At 41.5% G+C, this 16,355-nt stretch overlaps 1 protein-coding gene across 5 annotated transcripts in view; it reads left to right on the top strand.

Annotated features, from left to right (window-relative positions):
* The window catches only part of Fhit (fragile histidine triad), a 1,440,845-nt gene extending 1,426,501 nt beyond the window's left edge, over window positions 1-14,344 (top strand). For all 5 annotated transcript variants that reach the window (XM_013346791.2, XM_026780017.1, XM_026780018.1 and 2 more), the window contains one exon: window positions 13,812-14,344. In XM_013346791.2, the coding sequence (XP_013202245.1) occupies window positions 13,812-13,817 (6 nt within the window). In that variant the 3' untranslated portion in view covers window positions 13,818-14,344. The remainder of the gene's footprint in view (window positions 1-13,811) is intronic.
* The last annotated feature ends 2,011 nt before the right edge of the window (window positions 14,345-16,355 follow it).

Here is a 16,355-nt window from a genome sequence, read left to right as displayed (position 1 = left end):
TACATTGTTTATGGATAGAGAATGTTGAATGTTTTAGTTTAAGTTTTTTTTTAATTTAGCAGAAAGCTGGAATCTATTTTAAAAATCGCAGATGTTACTTTTTTTTCACAGATTAAGCTTTTTCTATAGTTTCACATTTTTCATAGTTTTTTTTTGTGGTGGATAAGTGAATTTAACTTTCTGGGTATTGAATTGGAAAGAACAATAAAAATAAATAAATAAAACCTAGTAGATATTGACGGTATAAAACCCTAAGTGAAGCTCCATGGTTTCAGGATGGCATTCCACTGTGTAGATGCTCATTGGGATTTATACAATTCGGGACCAGGAACACAAGTGGAGTCACGCTGTGCCATTGCTGTGATAAAATACCCCACAGTGGAGGCAAACAAAGATCTGTTTTGACTAATGATTCCAGAGGGATAAAGTCAATCACGTCTTAGAATGCATGGCAGCAGGGGGGAGGGCAAGAAACTAACCACTAGTTTTAATTTATACATAGGAAGCAGAAAAGGGGGCCAGAAAGTGGAGCAAGGCCTTAACCCTCAAAGCTGGCCCCTCCTGACTTCCTGCAGTGGGCTCCATTCCTTTCCTAAGCAGTGCCACCTGGGAGCAAGCCTTCAAATACAGGAGCCCCTGGAGGACATTTCTCATCCAAAGCCCCACAAGTGGCTTCTTTAAAAACCAACTGTGTGAGACTTTTCATTTGTGAGTTAAAGTATCGACTGGTTTTAATAAAATGAAGTCAAGTAGAAAAGGATAATGGAAATGACAGTTATTTGTGGAAGGCAAATTGAAGACTCTTGAGCTACATTTTTCTTAAGCAATAGAAGTATTTTTATCAAATAAAATTTCACAAAATACCCATTAAAAGTCTCAGATGATGTGAGAAAGTACCAAATAGAAGCAATATAAAGTTGAAAAAAAATACAGACGCATACTGAATGGATTTAGTACCGCATCTTCATAAACACTATTGTTAGTCAACTCAACCATGGACCATGTAGAAGAAAAAGGACAAACCACAATGAAGGTTTGTCTTCTGTCTCTCTCTGTCTCTGTCTCCCTTTCAGTATGTGTATGTGTGTGAGATGCCAACAAATTCAAGAACGTATCCAAGCTACAATACAAAATGAAGGATAATTCATATAAATTCATATCCCAATAAAATTGCAGCAAAGATATAAGAAAGTGGTGTATCTTCAAAGGCAACAATAACAAAAGTTATCAAAATCAGTAGACACGAATATTTTGTGCAGCCAAGAGAAAATAATTACCAAGCTAGACAGAGATCCATAACATTCATTCTTTATAAATGCTGTAGTTTAGATCTGTCTTTAATGCCCTGACACATATGGAAGTTGGGTCTCACTCTGGCACCTGTGGGAGGTGACAGAACCAAGAACTGAGCATAGGGAGATGTCCTAGATCATGCTCCTGAAGTGAACTATGGGATCATGGTCTTCCTTTTCCTCTTTCTCCTGCAATGGAGTTAGTGGCTTTGTTCTCACAAACTTTCTACCCACAGGCCCAAGTACAGGAAGACTAGTTGGCTGTTTACTAAACATATGAACCAAAATGCAACTTTTCTCTTCATGAGTTGATTTATTATTATATGTTATTATTTGATATTATATCTTATCTGAAGTATTTGACAGGAAGTTGATAATTGATGAGGGTGAAGTAAATACATTTTTTCATACAAACCTAAGAGACTTCATCATCAATTCACATACTGAAGGAAGTACAAAGTAAAAGCAAGAAGACAAAAGATGGATAATCTTCTGAGCTAAGTGAAGACAGCTAAAACTTGTAGCAAACTAAGTAGATATTTAGAGGATGATTTTCTTTTATCCATGACAATGCAATTAATCAATAAATTAATATCTGAAAGGTATTGGAGAAACCATTCTGAACGGCTAGAGAACCTAACTGCTTCAAAATAAGGAGACAATAAAGATAGGTTGTACAATGACAAACACAATGCAATCAAATAAAATGATCAAAGAGACCAAATCTTGATTCTTTAAAAAGAGAAATCACCAAGGAAATCCAGTATTAGAAACAAGAAGCACACTTCTGTATAGTTATTGTAGTTGCTGAAAAGAGGAAGAGAATGTGTGAAATAACACCAGGGTAATGCATTTGAAAGTTTAGATTAAATAAGTCATGTTTCCAGAAAAATAAAATTGATCCAACTTACATAAGATGAAAAGATTCTATGAATAATTTGATAGTGATTAGAGAACTCAAACTTGTTTTAAATGCTTTTCAACAAACAAGTTATCAGGCCCAGACAAATTTATTGGTATTGCCTGCCATACCCAAGACAACAAAATAAGAATCATCCTTAGATTCTGCCAGAGCAGGGATGGAAAGGAAAGAGAAATTCTTTTGCTGCCCGATTACTATGTGAGTTGCTCTGCAAATAAAGCAAACAGGAGCAGTACAAAAATAAAATGTACAGCTTTAATGGGAGGAAACGAATTTCTAAGTGACGACAGATCGGTGAGAACAGACACACATAGGTTGTATGTTCATACATCTATGGAAAGGGCAATGTATACTGATCAGTATGACTTCTGCATCATCGTAGACTATCACATAATGTCGTCCTCAGATTAGTTGAAGAGAAAATGAGAGAACCGGCTCAGGAGAGATGGATTAAATTACAGGTGAAAATACCGTGTACATACATATCAAAGTTCTAGGAAAGCTGGAAGGGAATTGAGAAGTAAAAGTGAAAAGCTGTCAATCTGAGATTGACAATGACATCAGAATAATCCCGGTTGACATTTGTACTATGAAATGTGCTCAAGTTCCCAGCACACGATAAATGAGAAGGAATTAGAGATGAGTAAAGCTATTATTATTTGTGGGCAATATTATAACATACCACAAAAGCCCAAGAATATATGGAAAATTGGTTTAGAATTGATCAGGAGATGTAGAAGGACCTCTAAATATAAAAATAATATACATGGTTTCAACTTCTCTATTCACAATTAGAATGGAAAATGTTTTAATTTAACATTTAATTTAGATTTTATTTAATTTTACTTAATTTAGATTTAACACAAAAAATCAGGTATTTAAAAATAAAGATATGTAATCCTCTAGACAGAAAACTATAAAGTGTTAAAAGCGTTAAAGATGAATTAAATAAACAGAGATAAATTACCGGTTTTGTGAAAACTTGCTTTTCTTCAGTTGCCTTTAAATTCAGTGAGATACAACCCAAAATTCCCATGGTTTGGTTTTGGTGAAAGTTGACAAGCTGATCCTAAACTCTTTATAGAAATGTAGCCAGAAAACTTAAAATAGTAATAATAAAAAAACCACTCCAGGGCTTATTCTACAAGATATCAGGATTTATTTATTTATCACAAGGCTACAAGACTTAAGCAAGCAAGGTATTGGCACAAGCACAAGCAGACTGAAGCAACAAAATAGGGAGCTGGATGAGATGCAGACATATATGAACACTTGATTTATGAGGAAATGGTACCACAGGACTCTGGGGAAAGGAAAATCTTTTCAGCAAATGGTTCTAGGAAAATTGAATATCCAGGTAGAAAATTAATAAAATGAAGCCCTACCTCACATTGTATATAAAGGCTGGTTCCAGGTAAATTTTAATTCAGAATGTGCAATATAAAGCAATAAAGGGTTTGAAGACAGCATAGAGATTATCTTCTTGATTTTGCTATAGGAAAAGACTGTAACTAACAAGGTACCAAAATCTTTTCAAACATGGCAAGAAAAGGACAAGAAATCAGACTTAAGAGGAAGGTGACCCCTCCACTCACCCTCTCAAAAAAAAAAAAAAGGAATTGATGAACCAGTCATCAGGGAAATGTAGCTTGTAGCAGAATGCAACGCCAGACACGCTTACTGCAGTCTTCAGAATTTCTGCAGACGGACTGCATTGAGTGCGTATAAGAATATGGAACACAGAACCACGTAAGAGAACACAAACCCTGTGATTGCCTTCATTTTAAGTCCCCAAACCAGGCAACTTTATATTCTGTTGCTTACAGACACTCACTGAGATGATGAAATTAGAAGGGTAGGCACGGAACAATCCCTGCCGAGGTCAGGCCCTGTGAATGAGGCGGGAAGGGAAAGGGGGCCATGTGGGCTAAAGTGAGTGGGGGCTGGCAATATTCTATTTTTTTTTTTTTTTTGGCCAGGCGTGGTAGAAGATATGCTTTTATTTTATTTTGTATTGATTCTGTTATCCAGATACAAGCCATCTGCAGTTTTTCTCTTTGTGTGTATTATATTTCAAGAAAAAAGAAACAAAATAATAAGACAAGTGGGAAAATAACAACAACAACAATAAAAATAAATGGAAAGGAAAGGAAGAACTCAATTGTACTATATGGTTTAACTGCTGCCTAGGTACTCAATTGTTGCATGTTGGCTTAAGCCGAAACAAAATAATTGTGGCGGGGAATCTCTGCAGACACACTGCTAACACATGGAGGGTTGCCCACCCCGCCTGCCCACCATCCTCCTCGGCTTTATGAAGCTACCTGGGCCAAAGTCAGCATTATTTTTAAAATAAAGAATGGAGACCACTACAGAGAGGACCCTTGTTGGTTAGCAGCAATAATTCCTGCTGACACCACTTAAGGAAAGCTTATTATGAACAACTCGTTCTAAGCACATCTTCAACTTCATTGCAAATCCTTCAGTGACTCTCCAGACTTCCCTGGTTTGCAGAAGCAGAAATGGAGGCTGAAGGTGGCTATGTGACTTCGAGAACTCTGGAAATTCAAGGTTCAGGCTGTCTGACTTCAGAGTCCATGTTTAGCCTTCACAACACAAATGCTGGGTCTTTGGAGAAACATCTGCTCCTAAAGAATTCTAGCTAACTGGGGGCTGGAATCATACAATGGAGCAGAGGAGTAAGATACAGTTTGTGCTTGCTTCTTCAGTGACTTCAGGAACAAAGCCAGCATTTGATGATACTCGTGCTAGTGGCTTCCTGTATTTCACTTTAGCCAACCATCACAGCCATCTGCTGGGAAGATAGTGCTACCCCAAGTCCCCAGGAACAAACTCGAAAGTTCACACTTCATTAGATGACCAGGAATAAGCTGCAACTGGTCAAGATTGATGACAATCCACTAGACACTGCGTTTTTAAGTCAGTGAGGACTCCCAGGGGCTCCATTCAAGATCCTTTAGGTAGCCAGAGGGTCTTGGAGAATCTGTCGTCGTTCTTGGATGTGAAAACATGTAGAAAAATCTTTGGAAGAGTTAATCAGAGAATAGGAGCAGAGTGGAATGCAGCAGAGGTTTGATTTTGGAATTACCAATTCTGTAAGAAAAATACAGTTCCAGAATGAGAACTCAGCTAAGTCAATTAGAGATTTCCCCCTCCCGTGGATGTATTAACACAGCTCCAGAAGCGGTCAACTCGGGTGTCGACAACTTCAAGCTTCAAGTGTTCGTCCAGCTCATCATTGGAAGAAACCAGAGGCAGGAGAATCCTCCATAATGAAAAGAGCCAAGAGACCAAGAGGGGAGGTCCAGTGATATTAAAAAGGCGGCGTGCCACTTTTCCTTCAGAGGAACATCTGGCTTCAGGGCATGTTGCTTTTCACCAAAACATTGCTGACTATACCAAATGCTTAAACGGCTATTTGCCTGGGGATAACTTTAAACGGGAGTCTCTAGAACTCAACCACAAACTATTCTCTGATAACTCACTTCAAGCCAAACACAGTATTAGGCAAGTTATTCCCACCCAATAAGAATGGCAATAACTCTGAAGGGCTCAGGTGATGATGAGAACAAGAAGGAATGTATATGGGTTCTGGGCAAGTCACTAGCACATTGTGACCAACTCCAATTCAACTGGCTTCTTTCTTTTATCTTACCATAAACCAGTTGACTTTGTATTGGTCATGCTTATCTACCTCTCTCTGCACCCCTCTTGCCATACAAGCCTTCCCAGAGTCACTTCTTGATCTAGGTTTGACCAATCAGTTTTAGAGGGTATTTAAGAGTTCTTTTTTTTTTTTTTTCAAACAGTGGGAGTCAGTGCATTAGATGGTAGAAGCCGTGTAATAATTGAGCATTTAAAGAGTTCAGTTGAGGCGTCTTTTTTTGCCAGCAGATATCTTTGGGTCAAAGAGGTCTATAAAAGCCGGAAGATTATTTTCATTGCTTTAAGAGAAGCAAAAATTCCTTGAATGCAATTAGATGCTCTCATAAATTTCCGTCCACTAAAGCCCTACATCTTGCTCAAGTAGAGTAAAACTTAGAGTGGCTGGCATCCCGAGGTGCAAAGCGTTAGTGTGGCGATACCTAGAAGAACTCAAGGCTCACACTGGTGTTCAAATCATCTTTTAATTACAAAGCAATGAGCCCAAGTCACAGTTCCCAGAAAGGAGAGCTTTCTAGAAAGCACCAGTTTTGTCTCTGAAGAGCTCTGAGGAGCTGGCCAAACTCTTCCCTCTATGTCTCCATGGGTTCTGCAAATTTTGGAGTTATCAGTTTTTGCTGCGGATCATGCCTACAGTGTAAAGGTGCCTGTGTCCCCGACACCCTCATGAAAGTCTTGCTTGTTTAACTCTCCTCAAAGATCTCTTGTTAATTCGGGAATTTCTTAACAGCTCACGTGTGGTTAGCTTCAACTTCTTTAATGTTTGAAAAGAGTGAGGCTCAATGGAAGTTTGAAAGAGTTCAAGAATTTAAAAGAAAAGCATTTTCTGAAAAAAAAAAATCTAAGAACTCCCTCATTCTGGTTTAGATTGAATTCCAGAATACAGCAATTAAAAATACCATTTCTTTATATAGACTGTCATATGTAAGCTGTTAAGTCTGACTCTTAAAATAAATATCTCTATTCTCTAGCTCACCCAAGGTCACACCGGAGAAAGAATGCATTAAAAGAGAAAGTCAAGTTAAGATCACTACCCTTAAATGGAAAGCAAGGTCATGATCTTCCAGTGCACTGAAGAGCCAGCCAGGGCTAAATCACATGAAGCCTTGGAAGATGTAGCTAAAAAACTGTTTTATGTCCCACAGCAGTCCCCAAAATGTCTTTCCTAATCTTCCTGTTTCTTGCTGGTATAGGATCACATCAAACACTGACCTACCCCCAGGGACCATGGAGCATGGGGACACCCTTCTTACTGGAATAGCTTTGCCTCCTTCTTCCCTCTGTTCTAGATGGAACTCAAATATCAACCACTCAGAGAGATGTCCCCAAGTTCCCAGTCTAAGACAATGTCCTATTTCCTTTATCCCTTAACTACAATGTCCCTTGAATAGGCAAGGGTCATCCCATGGAAGGAACGAAGGCTCTGGCCCTTGTCTCTTTCCCTGTTAATGGCTTCTAAGTTGGTGTAGAACATGTTAACTTGAACTTTTGTATCCATGATGTAGTGATGGGGTTCTTGGGAAAAATAACCCTTGGGTCCCCAAAAGGAAGCAGTTATCTCTCCTAGGAATGATACCACCATCTTTAATGCCCCTGCTGAGAAGCTTAAAGATGGCTGTATTTTGATTATTGTTTTACAGAGTGAGAAACTTTGTAAGTTTTACAACATTTGGTCTAGAGTCTAGGGAATGAAGGGAGCATGAAATAGTCTCTGCTCCTGCTTCACTCATGTTTTATTACAGTTTTCAATGCTTAATCTTTTTAAAAATAAGCATTTTTTTAAAAAAAATTAACTGTGAGGATGTGACCTCAGAGGCCAGAAATTGTTGGATGCCCTGGATCTAGAGTTATAGGTGGTTGAAAGCCTCCCAATGTGGATGGTGAGAACAAAACTTAGGTCCCTTGCAAGGGCCACAAGCACTTTTAACCACCGAGCAATCTCTCTCGCCCCCTCATTCCCACGGCATTTGGTTCCAAGATGGATTTAATCGTAACAGAGGCTGGCTGGCTTGTGACTAAGATAGATCAGAACTTATCCCACTACCTGCCTCTTACCCAACAGGTTAAAGGTTTATCATGTGACTCCTGTTGGATCGTCCTGATTAAGATAATAAACTTTCATCCGTTAATCAGAGGATTTATTTGCGCTAGAGTCTGGACTCACGAAGAAAAAGAGTTGTAATTTCACCAGCACCAGGTCTTTTAAATGGTGAAAGAAAGGGCAGAGGAGGGACCACACCTTTAATTCACTAGTCAGGTGAACGTGCTGAAAGCTTATAAACCGGGTGATGATTCAGGAGTGGGTGCCTATAGGCCTTCAGCAAATGCGCCCTTCCAGGCAGCTCCAGAGGTGTGTCCACTCCAGACACAAGTACTATTAATTAAATGACGTGCTCAACAAATTCTTAGAGCCATTAACTATCAAAGATAGCCTGTCCCACGCTTGGCTCGATACTCTATTATAACAGAAGAACCTGAGTTAGAGCTAACGGAGGTTCTGAAAGAAGGTCACCCTCAAAAGCAACACCAGCGGAAGCTATCAGAAAAAAAATCTATGACAAAGCATGAGTGCCTTTTCACTTCTTCCTTGCCCATTTGCAGTGTCTGAAAGTGTCTCCCATTGTAGGGAATTTCTCAGAATTAGTTTATCTCCTGCAAGATACAAGTGAATAGAGAGTAATCCTTCTTTCATTTTGACCGGGTTGCAGAGAAGTGTAATATCAGCAGAAGATTCGGAGACCAAGAAAGTAGATTTTTCATAAGCTCCGAGGAAGGGATGGGGTCTTTTAGGGAGAGTCCCTGCTGGGCTTGCAGCAGACGTGAGAATAGAAATAGAGAAAGCCACAGACAGAGCATCGGTGCCTATCTATAGTAGTAGCAGGAAGTGCCCAAGTTGTGTTGGGAGTTTCCCATGCTGCTCTGCTTCCCCCGCCTTCTACCAGGCCCAAAGCAGATGCCATTATATTTGTAGAAAAGGCAACCTCAGGGATACCAGAGGATGTAACTCAGAGCTCCAAGCTTTCAGGTCAGTTTTCTTATGTGCTTCCAATTCTTAGAGTTTGAGTCTTCAAGTTCATGGTCACTGTCTAAGCAGAGGTGGGTCAGCCCCAGCCTTGCCAGAGAACATTTGTCTTCATGCTACTTTCTGAAAGGCTTGGCCTTATGGTGTCCAGGGCTGCATTTTGTTTTTTAAGACCCCACAGATGGGGAAATGGACCCTGTCGAATAGGAAGTTCGTTAGCCCTTGGTCGTCTCAGGAAGTGGTGTTATTATTCAGCATGTGAAACACACTACAGAGGGGTAATTTGGAGTCTGATGGTACACGTGGAAGTTGCCCGCTCTCTGGATTTCACCCTCATGCTTCTGGGTGTCTAGCAGTGAACCTGGGGTAACCCCTTCCTATCTCTCGATGGAAGCATAATTGTACTGTCTCAGAGATACTGATCAGAGCGGATCTCTGACCCTTGGCATCTCTCCATCAGCTTTTCCGTTACCCACCTACTTTAACACATTGCCGTCAGCAGCTTTTGTGCTGCAGTTTTTCCAGGCCAGTTTATTAAGAAAAAGCTAAAGAAGAGAGGTCAGGGGCTCTGCCCTTAGAAAATTGCTCACTTGCTTTGGTGTGAGTCGGAACCCTTTCTGTGGCTGCTCTGTTGTCTCACTAGCCTGCTTGGAGCTAAGGTTTTAGGAGAAGACACTGGCTAAAGAGGTTTTTGTGCGAGCCTCTCAGAGCTGTGTTATTGCTAAATGTGGTAACCTAATTTTAAAACTATTTCTGGGTCTCAGGAGATGGCTCAGTCAGTACTTGCCATGCAAGTTCGGATCCCCAGTACTCTAGAAATCTGGGTGTAGTGACATGCACCTATAATCTCAGCATAGGGCTATAGAGATGGGAGAAGCAGATCCGGGGCCGCCTGGATGGCTCCTTGGACAGTCAGAATTAACGGGATTGCTGAGATCCAGTTTCAGTGAGTGATACAACCTCAAAAATAAGATGGAAGGAATGTGATTAAGGAAAGTATTTAACACTGACCTCTGTTTTCTGTTTGTACACGCATGCAAGTGCACCCCCCCCACACACACACACAGATAACAAACCATTTTTGTCTAGTCCTGGTAAGAAAGCCAGACAGACCATGTCACTGATCTTTATTGGCAAGGATCACCTGTCAAGTGATCTTTACTGCAAAGGCAGTAACGGCCCCAATCACGTGAGTGAGGAAAATAAATACCCTTCATCTACCCTGTTCTCAGCAGTAAAAGCACACTGCACCAAGAACACATTTTAGAGTGGAAGCCCCGGTGAAGAATGGAGAGAGGTGAGGATGCTGCCGCTCTCAAGTATAGTGATTCCGTTCCACGGTTTCTGCATACTCTGGATCAGTCGGAAGAGGCACAGCAAGGCGTGTTTCCATCTCCATAGGTAATTCCAATGACAATCAGGTGTGGGACCGCTCCCGTAAAGAGAGAGAAGGGCAGCGGAGCTCTGTAGTCCAAGCCTCCCCTTTATACACCGTCAGGGTATTTTGCCTGTGGACAGCTTCCACCCAGGTTCACCCACAGGAGAGAGACAGCAATTTGTCATTTCGGCTTCAGTGTAAAAGAGGACTTCCCCTGGACCAGGCATAGTGGAATTGGAATAGGAGAGACTAACCTCCTTGATACGTCAGGTACAAAAACACTGCCATCGATGTACTCAGAGGCCATGGAGAAAGGTTTTTTAGAGATTGATGAAAATACCATAGAATCTACAATATCCCCTAGAGGCCTAGTGGCTAGAGGCTTGATCCCCAAGCTAGCGTTATATGGAAGTGATGGGACCTCATAGGTGAGGCCAACTGAGTGATCATCGGACTTACAGGAGACTATGTCCTCTTGTCTATTTTTTTTTTGCTTCCAGCTCACCATGTGGTCTCACTGTCATGGACCAAAGCAGCAGGCCTGACCGATCACAGACAAACTCCCCGAAATTTTAAGCCCGAGTCAACCTTTCTACTTTATACATTCTTTATCTTAGGAATCCATCAGAGTAATGGAAAGCTGGTCAACATGATGGTGGCTGCACATTCAAGAAGTCAGCAGGGTTCAGTTCAGGCTCACAGAGGAGCAGCCCAGTGACACCTATGATTTCACCTGTACCCATCAAATCATACACAGAACACAGGGAAATTTCAAAGACCTCCCTGTGGGTTTCAGGCTTCTATAATCTTTCTCAAAAACTTTGATGATGATCTTCCATAAGGCATTTTAATTTCCCTTCAGAATCCAAAGCTTTCTTCTGCAAGTATCTCTCATACTATGAGAGCAAAGGAAAATTCCTCCTGTTGTCGTTCATGACTGAAGAATGTGCATCTGGCAATATAATGCCCGTCATTTATCAAGAATATTCTTCTTTTTTTTTTCCTAAGATGGGGTTTCTCTGTATGTACTTCTAGCTATCCTGGAAATTGCTCTGTAGCCCAGGCTGGGCTCAAACTCATAGAGATCTGCCTGCCTCTGCCTCCCTAGTGCTAGGATTACCACCACCACCTGGTTTATAAAGCATACTTTCCACTATATCTATTAAGAACTTAGACATAACTGAAAATTGGGGCATTCATGGCCCCTCAGCTCTCTGCTTGCAGAAACCCATGGGCATAACCAGCTCATCTGACTCCTTGCGATTGGTCTAGAAACATGTCAGGGATTGAAGCCTTCATTTTCTCACATTCTCCTGAGAGGCTTGGTCCCTCGTCAGCAAATCCTTTGATCAACATCTCTGGATAATTGAAAGGTTTTACCATCGATGGTGGAGGTGACATGGAAGGAAACTGAGGATCTGAAAGTGGACACACTGTGTTAGATCCACTAAAATGGAGAGTGGAACATGTCACCACCTGCACTCTGCACTGTAAAGGCACAGTTGCCACTGCTTAGCCAAGTGCTGAGTCTTTACTGGCTACAAAGATGGCAGAGATAATCATTCAAACAAGAGAGGGAGACCCACAAAGGGGAAGCATTGCACTACCCTAGGCACATTTGTGGGTGCTTTATGTAGACCCTGCAGCCCCTAATGTACTCAATTCACCTCACCTCTCACTACAGAGACACAACAGAACTTTGGACACATTTTTTCTCAAATGTAAGGCTTGTAAGCCTTCCCAATGTTTTGGATAAGGAAGGTAGACACTGCTTTCCACGAGGCTCCAGACAAGTTATATAAATGAAACTATCACAGACGGAGCCTTGAGAAGCGAAAAGGATGTGTAGAAGCTAAGGCTGTGTGAAGGATAAGTTCTAGAAGCAGTAATAACGGTGTGAGAGAGCCTCCTGTGGAGACTCAGAGAACACAGAGCTGGACTCAGAAGGGGAAGTGGTGGCTGGAACATGGGCTACAATGTTCAAAAATAAAACTGATAGAAACTCCCAGGACATAAATCTGCCCTAGACAGGCAAGGCAGAAGAAACGAGAGGCCACATCCATTTTCAAGCCTGCACAGGTGCCTCTGACTCAGAGTTAATAATTGTTCAAGGACGAAGTCTGTGATGAATGTTCAGAAGTTGACCCACATCTTCAGACAAGGCAAGCAGTGCTGGGAACACCCAGCATCTTTTGTGCTGCACTAGAATCCACAGATGGCAAACCGGATCTGAAAGGCAGCTTAATTCTCCTCTGGAATCTCTTTAAAACATTGGAGGAGGAGCTGCAGCCGTGGCTCAGAAGACATGAGCCCTTGCTGCTCTTCCAGAGGATCTCACTTTAGTTCCCAGCACCCACATAGGCCACTCATCACTGCCTAGAACTCCAGCTTCACAGGACCCAGTGTCCTCTTCTGGCCTCCACAGGAACCTGCATGCAGTGCAAAATGCAATTGCACAGACACGTAACATATGTAAATCAAAACAAGATTTTGGAAAGAGAAAATACTTGAGAAGTCTGTGATCCATAACCATATTTCTCAAAATCTCTTCATTTATCACATCCATGGTGGCTACCCAATTTTCCTAGAACCTCCTCCCCTAGTCTTTTCCAAATTTTAAGAAATAAAACTCATAAAGGCTTCCACTCTTTCCCTTCCTACTTTGCTTTTCTTCCAGTTGTTACTCTGCTCCCAGCTACCAGGCCCTGCCATCCCTGTTGCTGGTCATTGCCATCATACTGAGGCCAGGCATTGAAGTTTAGATGGGTTAAGGCTACGACAAATTAGGCAGAGGCCGAGCTGTGTAATGTAACTCCATGGTCACCTGGATTTCTATCTAAACTACCCTACTATGCCATCGAGAATTTCTTATTTTCTTGCTAGATAAAATAAGACAGTGACGAGAAGTTATTATTTAATCTTATGAGGAGAAATGTTTGAGGCCTGTCACATATCCTTAAGATACCTTGGCCATTACGAAAAGCTGAATCAGCCAGCTGCACAGGGCCTTAACAGTTTCCCAAATCCAGGTGCCAAACCCTTCACCTTTGCATGGAAAGCTTGCTTTGAAACAGATTCCTGGCCTTTCTACGGATCTGAGGAATCAGAATATGGGGGACAGAGTCCAGAAATCTGTCACTAAGCTCAGCAGAGAGTCTGGAGAATGGTAGTGTTTGGCGTGTCCTTTTCATGTAGTACATACCATCTGAATTGGTTTTCTCTTCGAATTGGTATAATGTGGAAACTTAAGAGTTAATTTATCTGACCTTTAGTGATGGGCAAAGGGCAAAGAAAGAAAACACATGGACCCAGAGGATAAGCGTAGGCATCAAAAGGTCTGAAATCATTTATTTCCCATTGCTTACCCACACATCAATATCATTTCCCATAAAATGTTAACGGCAATCTAACAGATTAACAGTAAACAAACTTATATTCTGTTTATTGCTGTGTCTCAAAAGAAACGCTACCGGTTCTAACTAAATGTCTGTTTTTATGTTCTGTCATTTCCAGGCATGAAAGTAACTCAAACAAATCCCAAGGCATAAGGAAATGGGCCTCGCTCTTCTGGACTCTGCAGCATTGGAAATGAAGCCGAGCAAACTTTATTACATCCCACGATTCTGCAGTCTTTTGCAAAGCATTTTATTGCACTTGTGGAAGCCACTGGGGTTACGTTTCAATCACAATGACTGACAGGCTAACTTCACAAACAGTAGCAGAGAGAGCCTGCCACAGTTTCTCACTGAGGTACTGAGAAGAGGAACTTTTCCATACTGTCCCTTAGCCTGGATGAAAATAAAGTGGTAGCTAAAATATCTACCTGGTGTTGCTGGCTGACTTAAAAATTGGTTATTTTCAGGCCTTCAAAAGGTCTAACTGAAGAAGCTGCTCTTTTGGAGCTAGTAGGTTTCCTGTGAGCCAAGAGTTGGTTATAGTAGAGGTGAGATTTAGAGAATTTCATTGACTGGTTAATAGCACAGAAACCTTTCCTTGGCCAAATTCTCCTCCTGCTGTCAGTACACAAAAGCTAAGTTGGAAGAGATCAAGATGGCCAAGGTCACTGTTTTGTGGTTTTTGAATTTTTCTTTTCTTCACCTCTCTATCTGTCTGTCTGTCTGTCTGTCTGTCTGTCAATCTATCTATCATCTATTCTGTGTATCTTGTTGTTTTTACTCTTTAGCTCTTTTGTTCTTTTAGGGAGTCTGCTACCCAGCTCCCAAATAAATCACACCTAGTCCTACTCTTGCTTATGAATGCCCAGTCTTAGCTTGGCATATTTCTAGCTAGCTCTTCTCAACTTAAATTATCCCATCTACCTTTTGCCTCTGAGTTTTATCTTTATCCTATATATCTTTCTTTACTTCTCACTCCATAGCTTGCTGTGTAGGTGCTGGGTGGCTGGCCACTGGAGCCCTCCTCCTTCTCTGACTGCTAGATCATTTTTTTGCTTCCCTATTCCTCTTTTTCTCCTATTTATTCTTCCTGCCAACCCCATCTATCATTTTTCCTGCATTGCTATTGGCCATCCGGCTCTTTATTAGACCAATCTTTGCCTGCTTTAGACAGGCACAATAACACAGCTTCACAGAGGTAAACAAATGCACCATTGAAGAATGCAACACATCTTTGCATCATTAAACTAATGTTCCACAGCATAAACAAATGTAACACATCTTAAAATAATAGTCCACAGCAATCGTGTGTGTGTGTGTGTGTGTGTGTGTGTGTGTGTGTGTGTTACCTATTTACCTCAGTATATTTGTGGAGGTCAGAGCATGACTTTCAGAAGCTGGCTCTTTCCTTTCACTTTGTCTGTCCTGAGGATGAAGCTTTGGTTGTCAGGATTGGCAGAAAGCATTTTTACCTGAATGAGCCATCTTACTGTCTCTCAATCATATTTTTTTTTGAGACAGGGTCTCTCCTAGAACCTGGGGTTCACTGATTATGTTAAGTAGGACAGCCATTAAAACCCAGGGATCCACCCATCTCTATGTCTCCAAATGCTTAGGTTATAGGCTTGCTTTTTGGATCAAACTCAGGTTTGCTGGGGTGTCAGGCATTTTACTATTTCTCAGTCCCATACAGAGTACTGGGACTATAAGGGAAAGAAGCAGGGAGGGCACTTAGTACCTATCTAGTTACTGTGCCCATCTCTATCTTGCTAAATTCTTTAAGAAAGAAATTATGGAAGCGGATCTTTGCTCCAAAATTTCAGAGAATAGGGTTAGACTTTGCACGGGTAAATGGTAGCATGAAAACAAATGTCTGAAAACAGCCTTTTTTTTCTTCTCAACATAAATCCTCTTTGAGAATTTCCTTTGGCTTATTGGTCACTCCCAACTTGACCCCATCAGCAACGTACAGTGACTCAGATCCTATGACTGCAGGACCGAGGCAGCTTATACCTTAGATAATTCCCTCCACTGCTGCTGTTTACCAATCCTCCCACTTCTCCTCCTCTCCCCCTGCTCCTGTATGGCTTAGAATACCTGTTTTGGACTTATAGCCACTTATATCTTCCAGTGCCATCATAAGAGCCTCTGCTTCTTTCCATCTACAAAGCCCACTGATTCCAGGAATCTGAAAAGGGTCTGCCTTTCAGATAAAGCCCACTCTTCAACCTACAACTTAGGGTGTTTGGTACTGGACTGTTTCTGATCTTGTCTAATAGACCGTGTATGACTCAGTGCATTTTGTTTAAACTCTTGCTCTAGGTCTTTGCCAATAGTCGCTGACAGGGACTGGTAGTGCCTCTTGACAGGGAAGCTGTTCGGGCCTCCAGCCTGGACTCTATAGTTCTTTTCTTAGCTGGAAATTAGAAGCTCTGTTATCTGAACAGGCTGTGCTCAGTAGATACAACATCAGGGAGCAAGAGGGAATGGGGAACATACCCAGAAAAACCTCCCTCCCCGCTGGAGGTTTGCTGATTGGTCAGTCAAACAAAAGCCCTAAAAACCACCATTCCTCTACCATGGAGCTCAAATGTGTCGCTCTTTGCCTTTTGTAGCAAAGGGACTGCAAAGCCTGCTCCTGTCCCTGCAGTTAATTCCGCTC

The sequence above is a fragment of the Microtus ochrogaster genome, chromosome 6, assembly GCF_000317375.1.
Source record: "Microtus ochrogaster isolate Prairie Vole_2 chromosome 6, MicOch1.0, whole genome shotgun sequence".
NCBI lineage: Eukaryota > Metazoa > Chordata > Mammalia > Rodentia > Cricetidae > Microtus > Microtus ochrogaster.
Note: the sequence above shows the minus strand (reverse complement) of the source record. Positions and strands in the feature narration are given on the sequence as shown.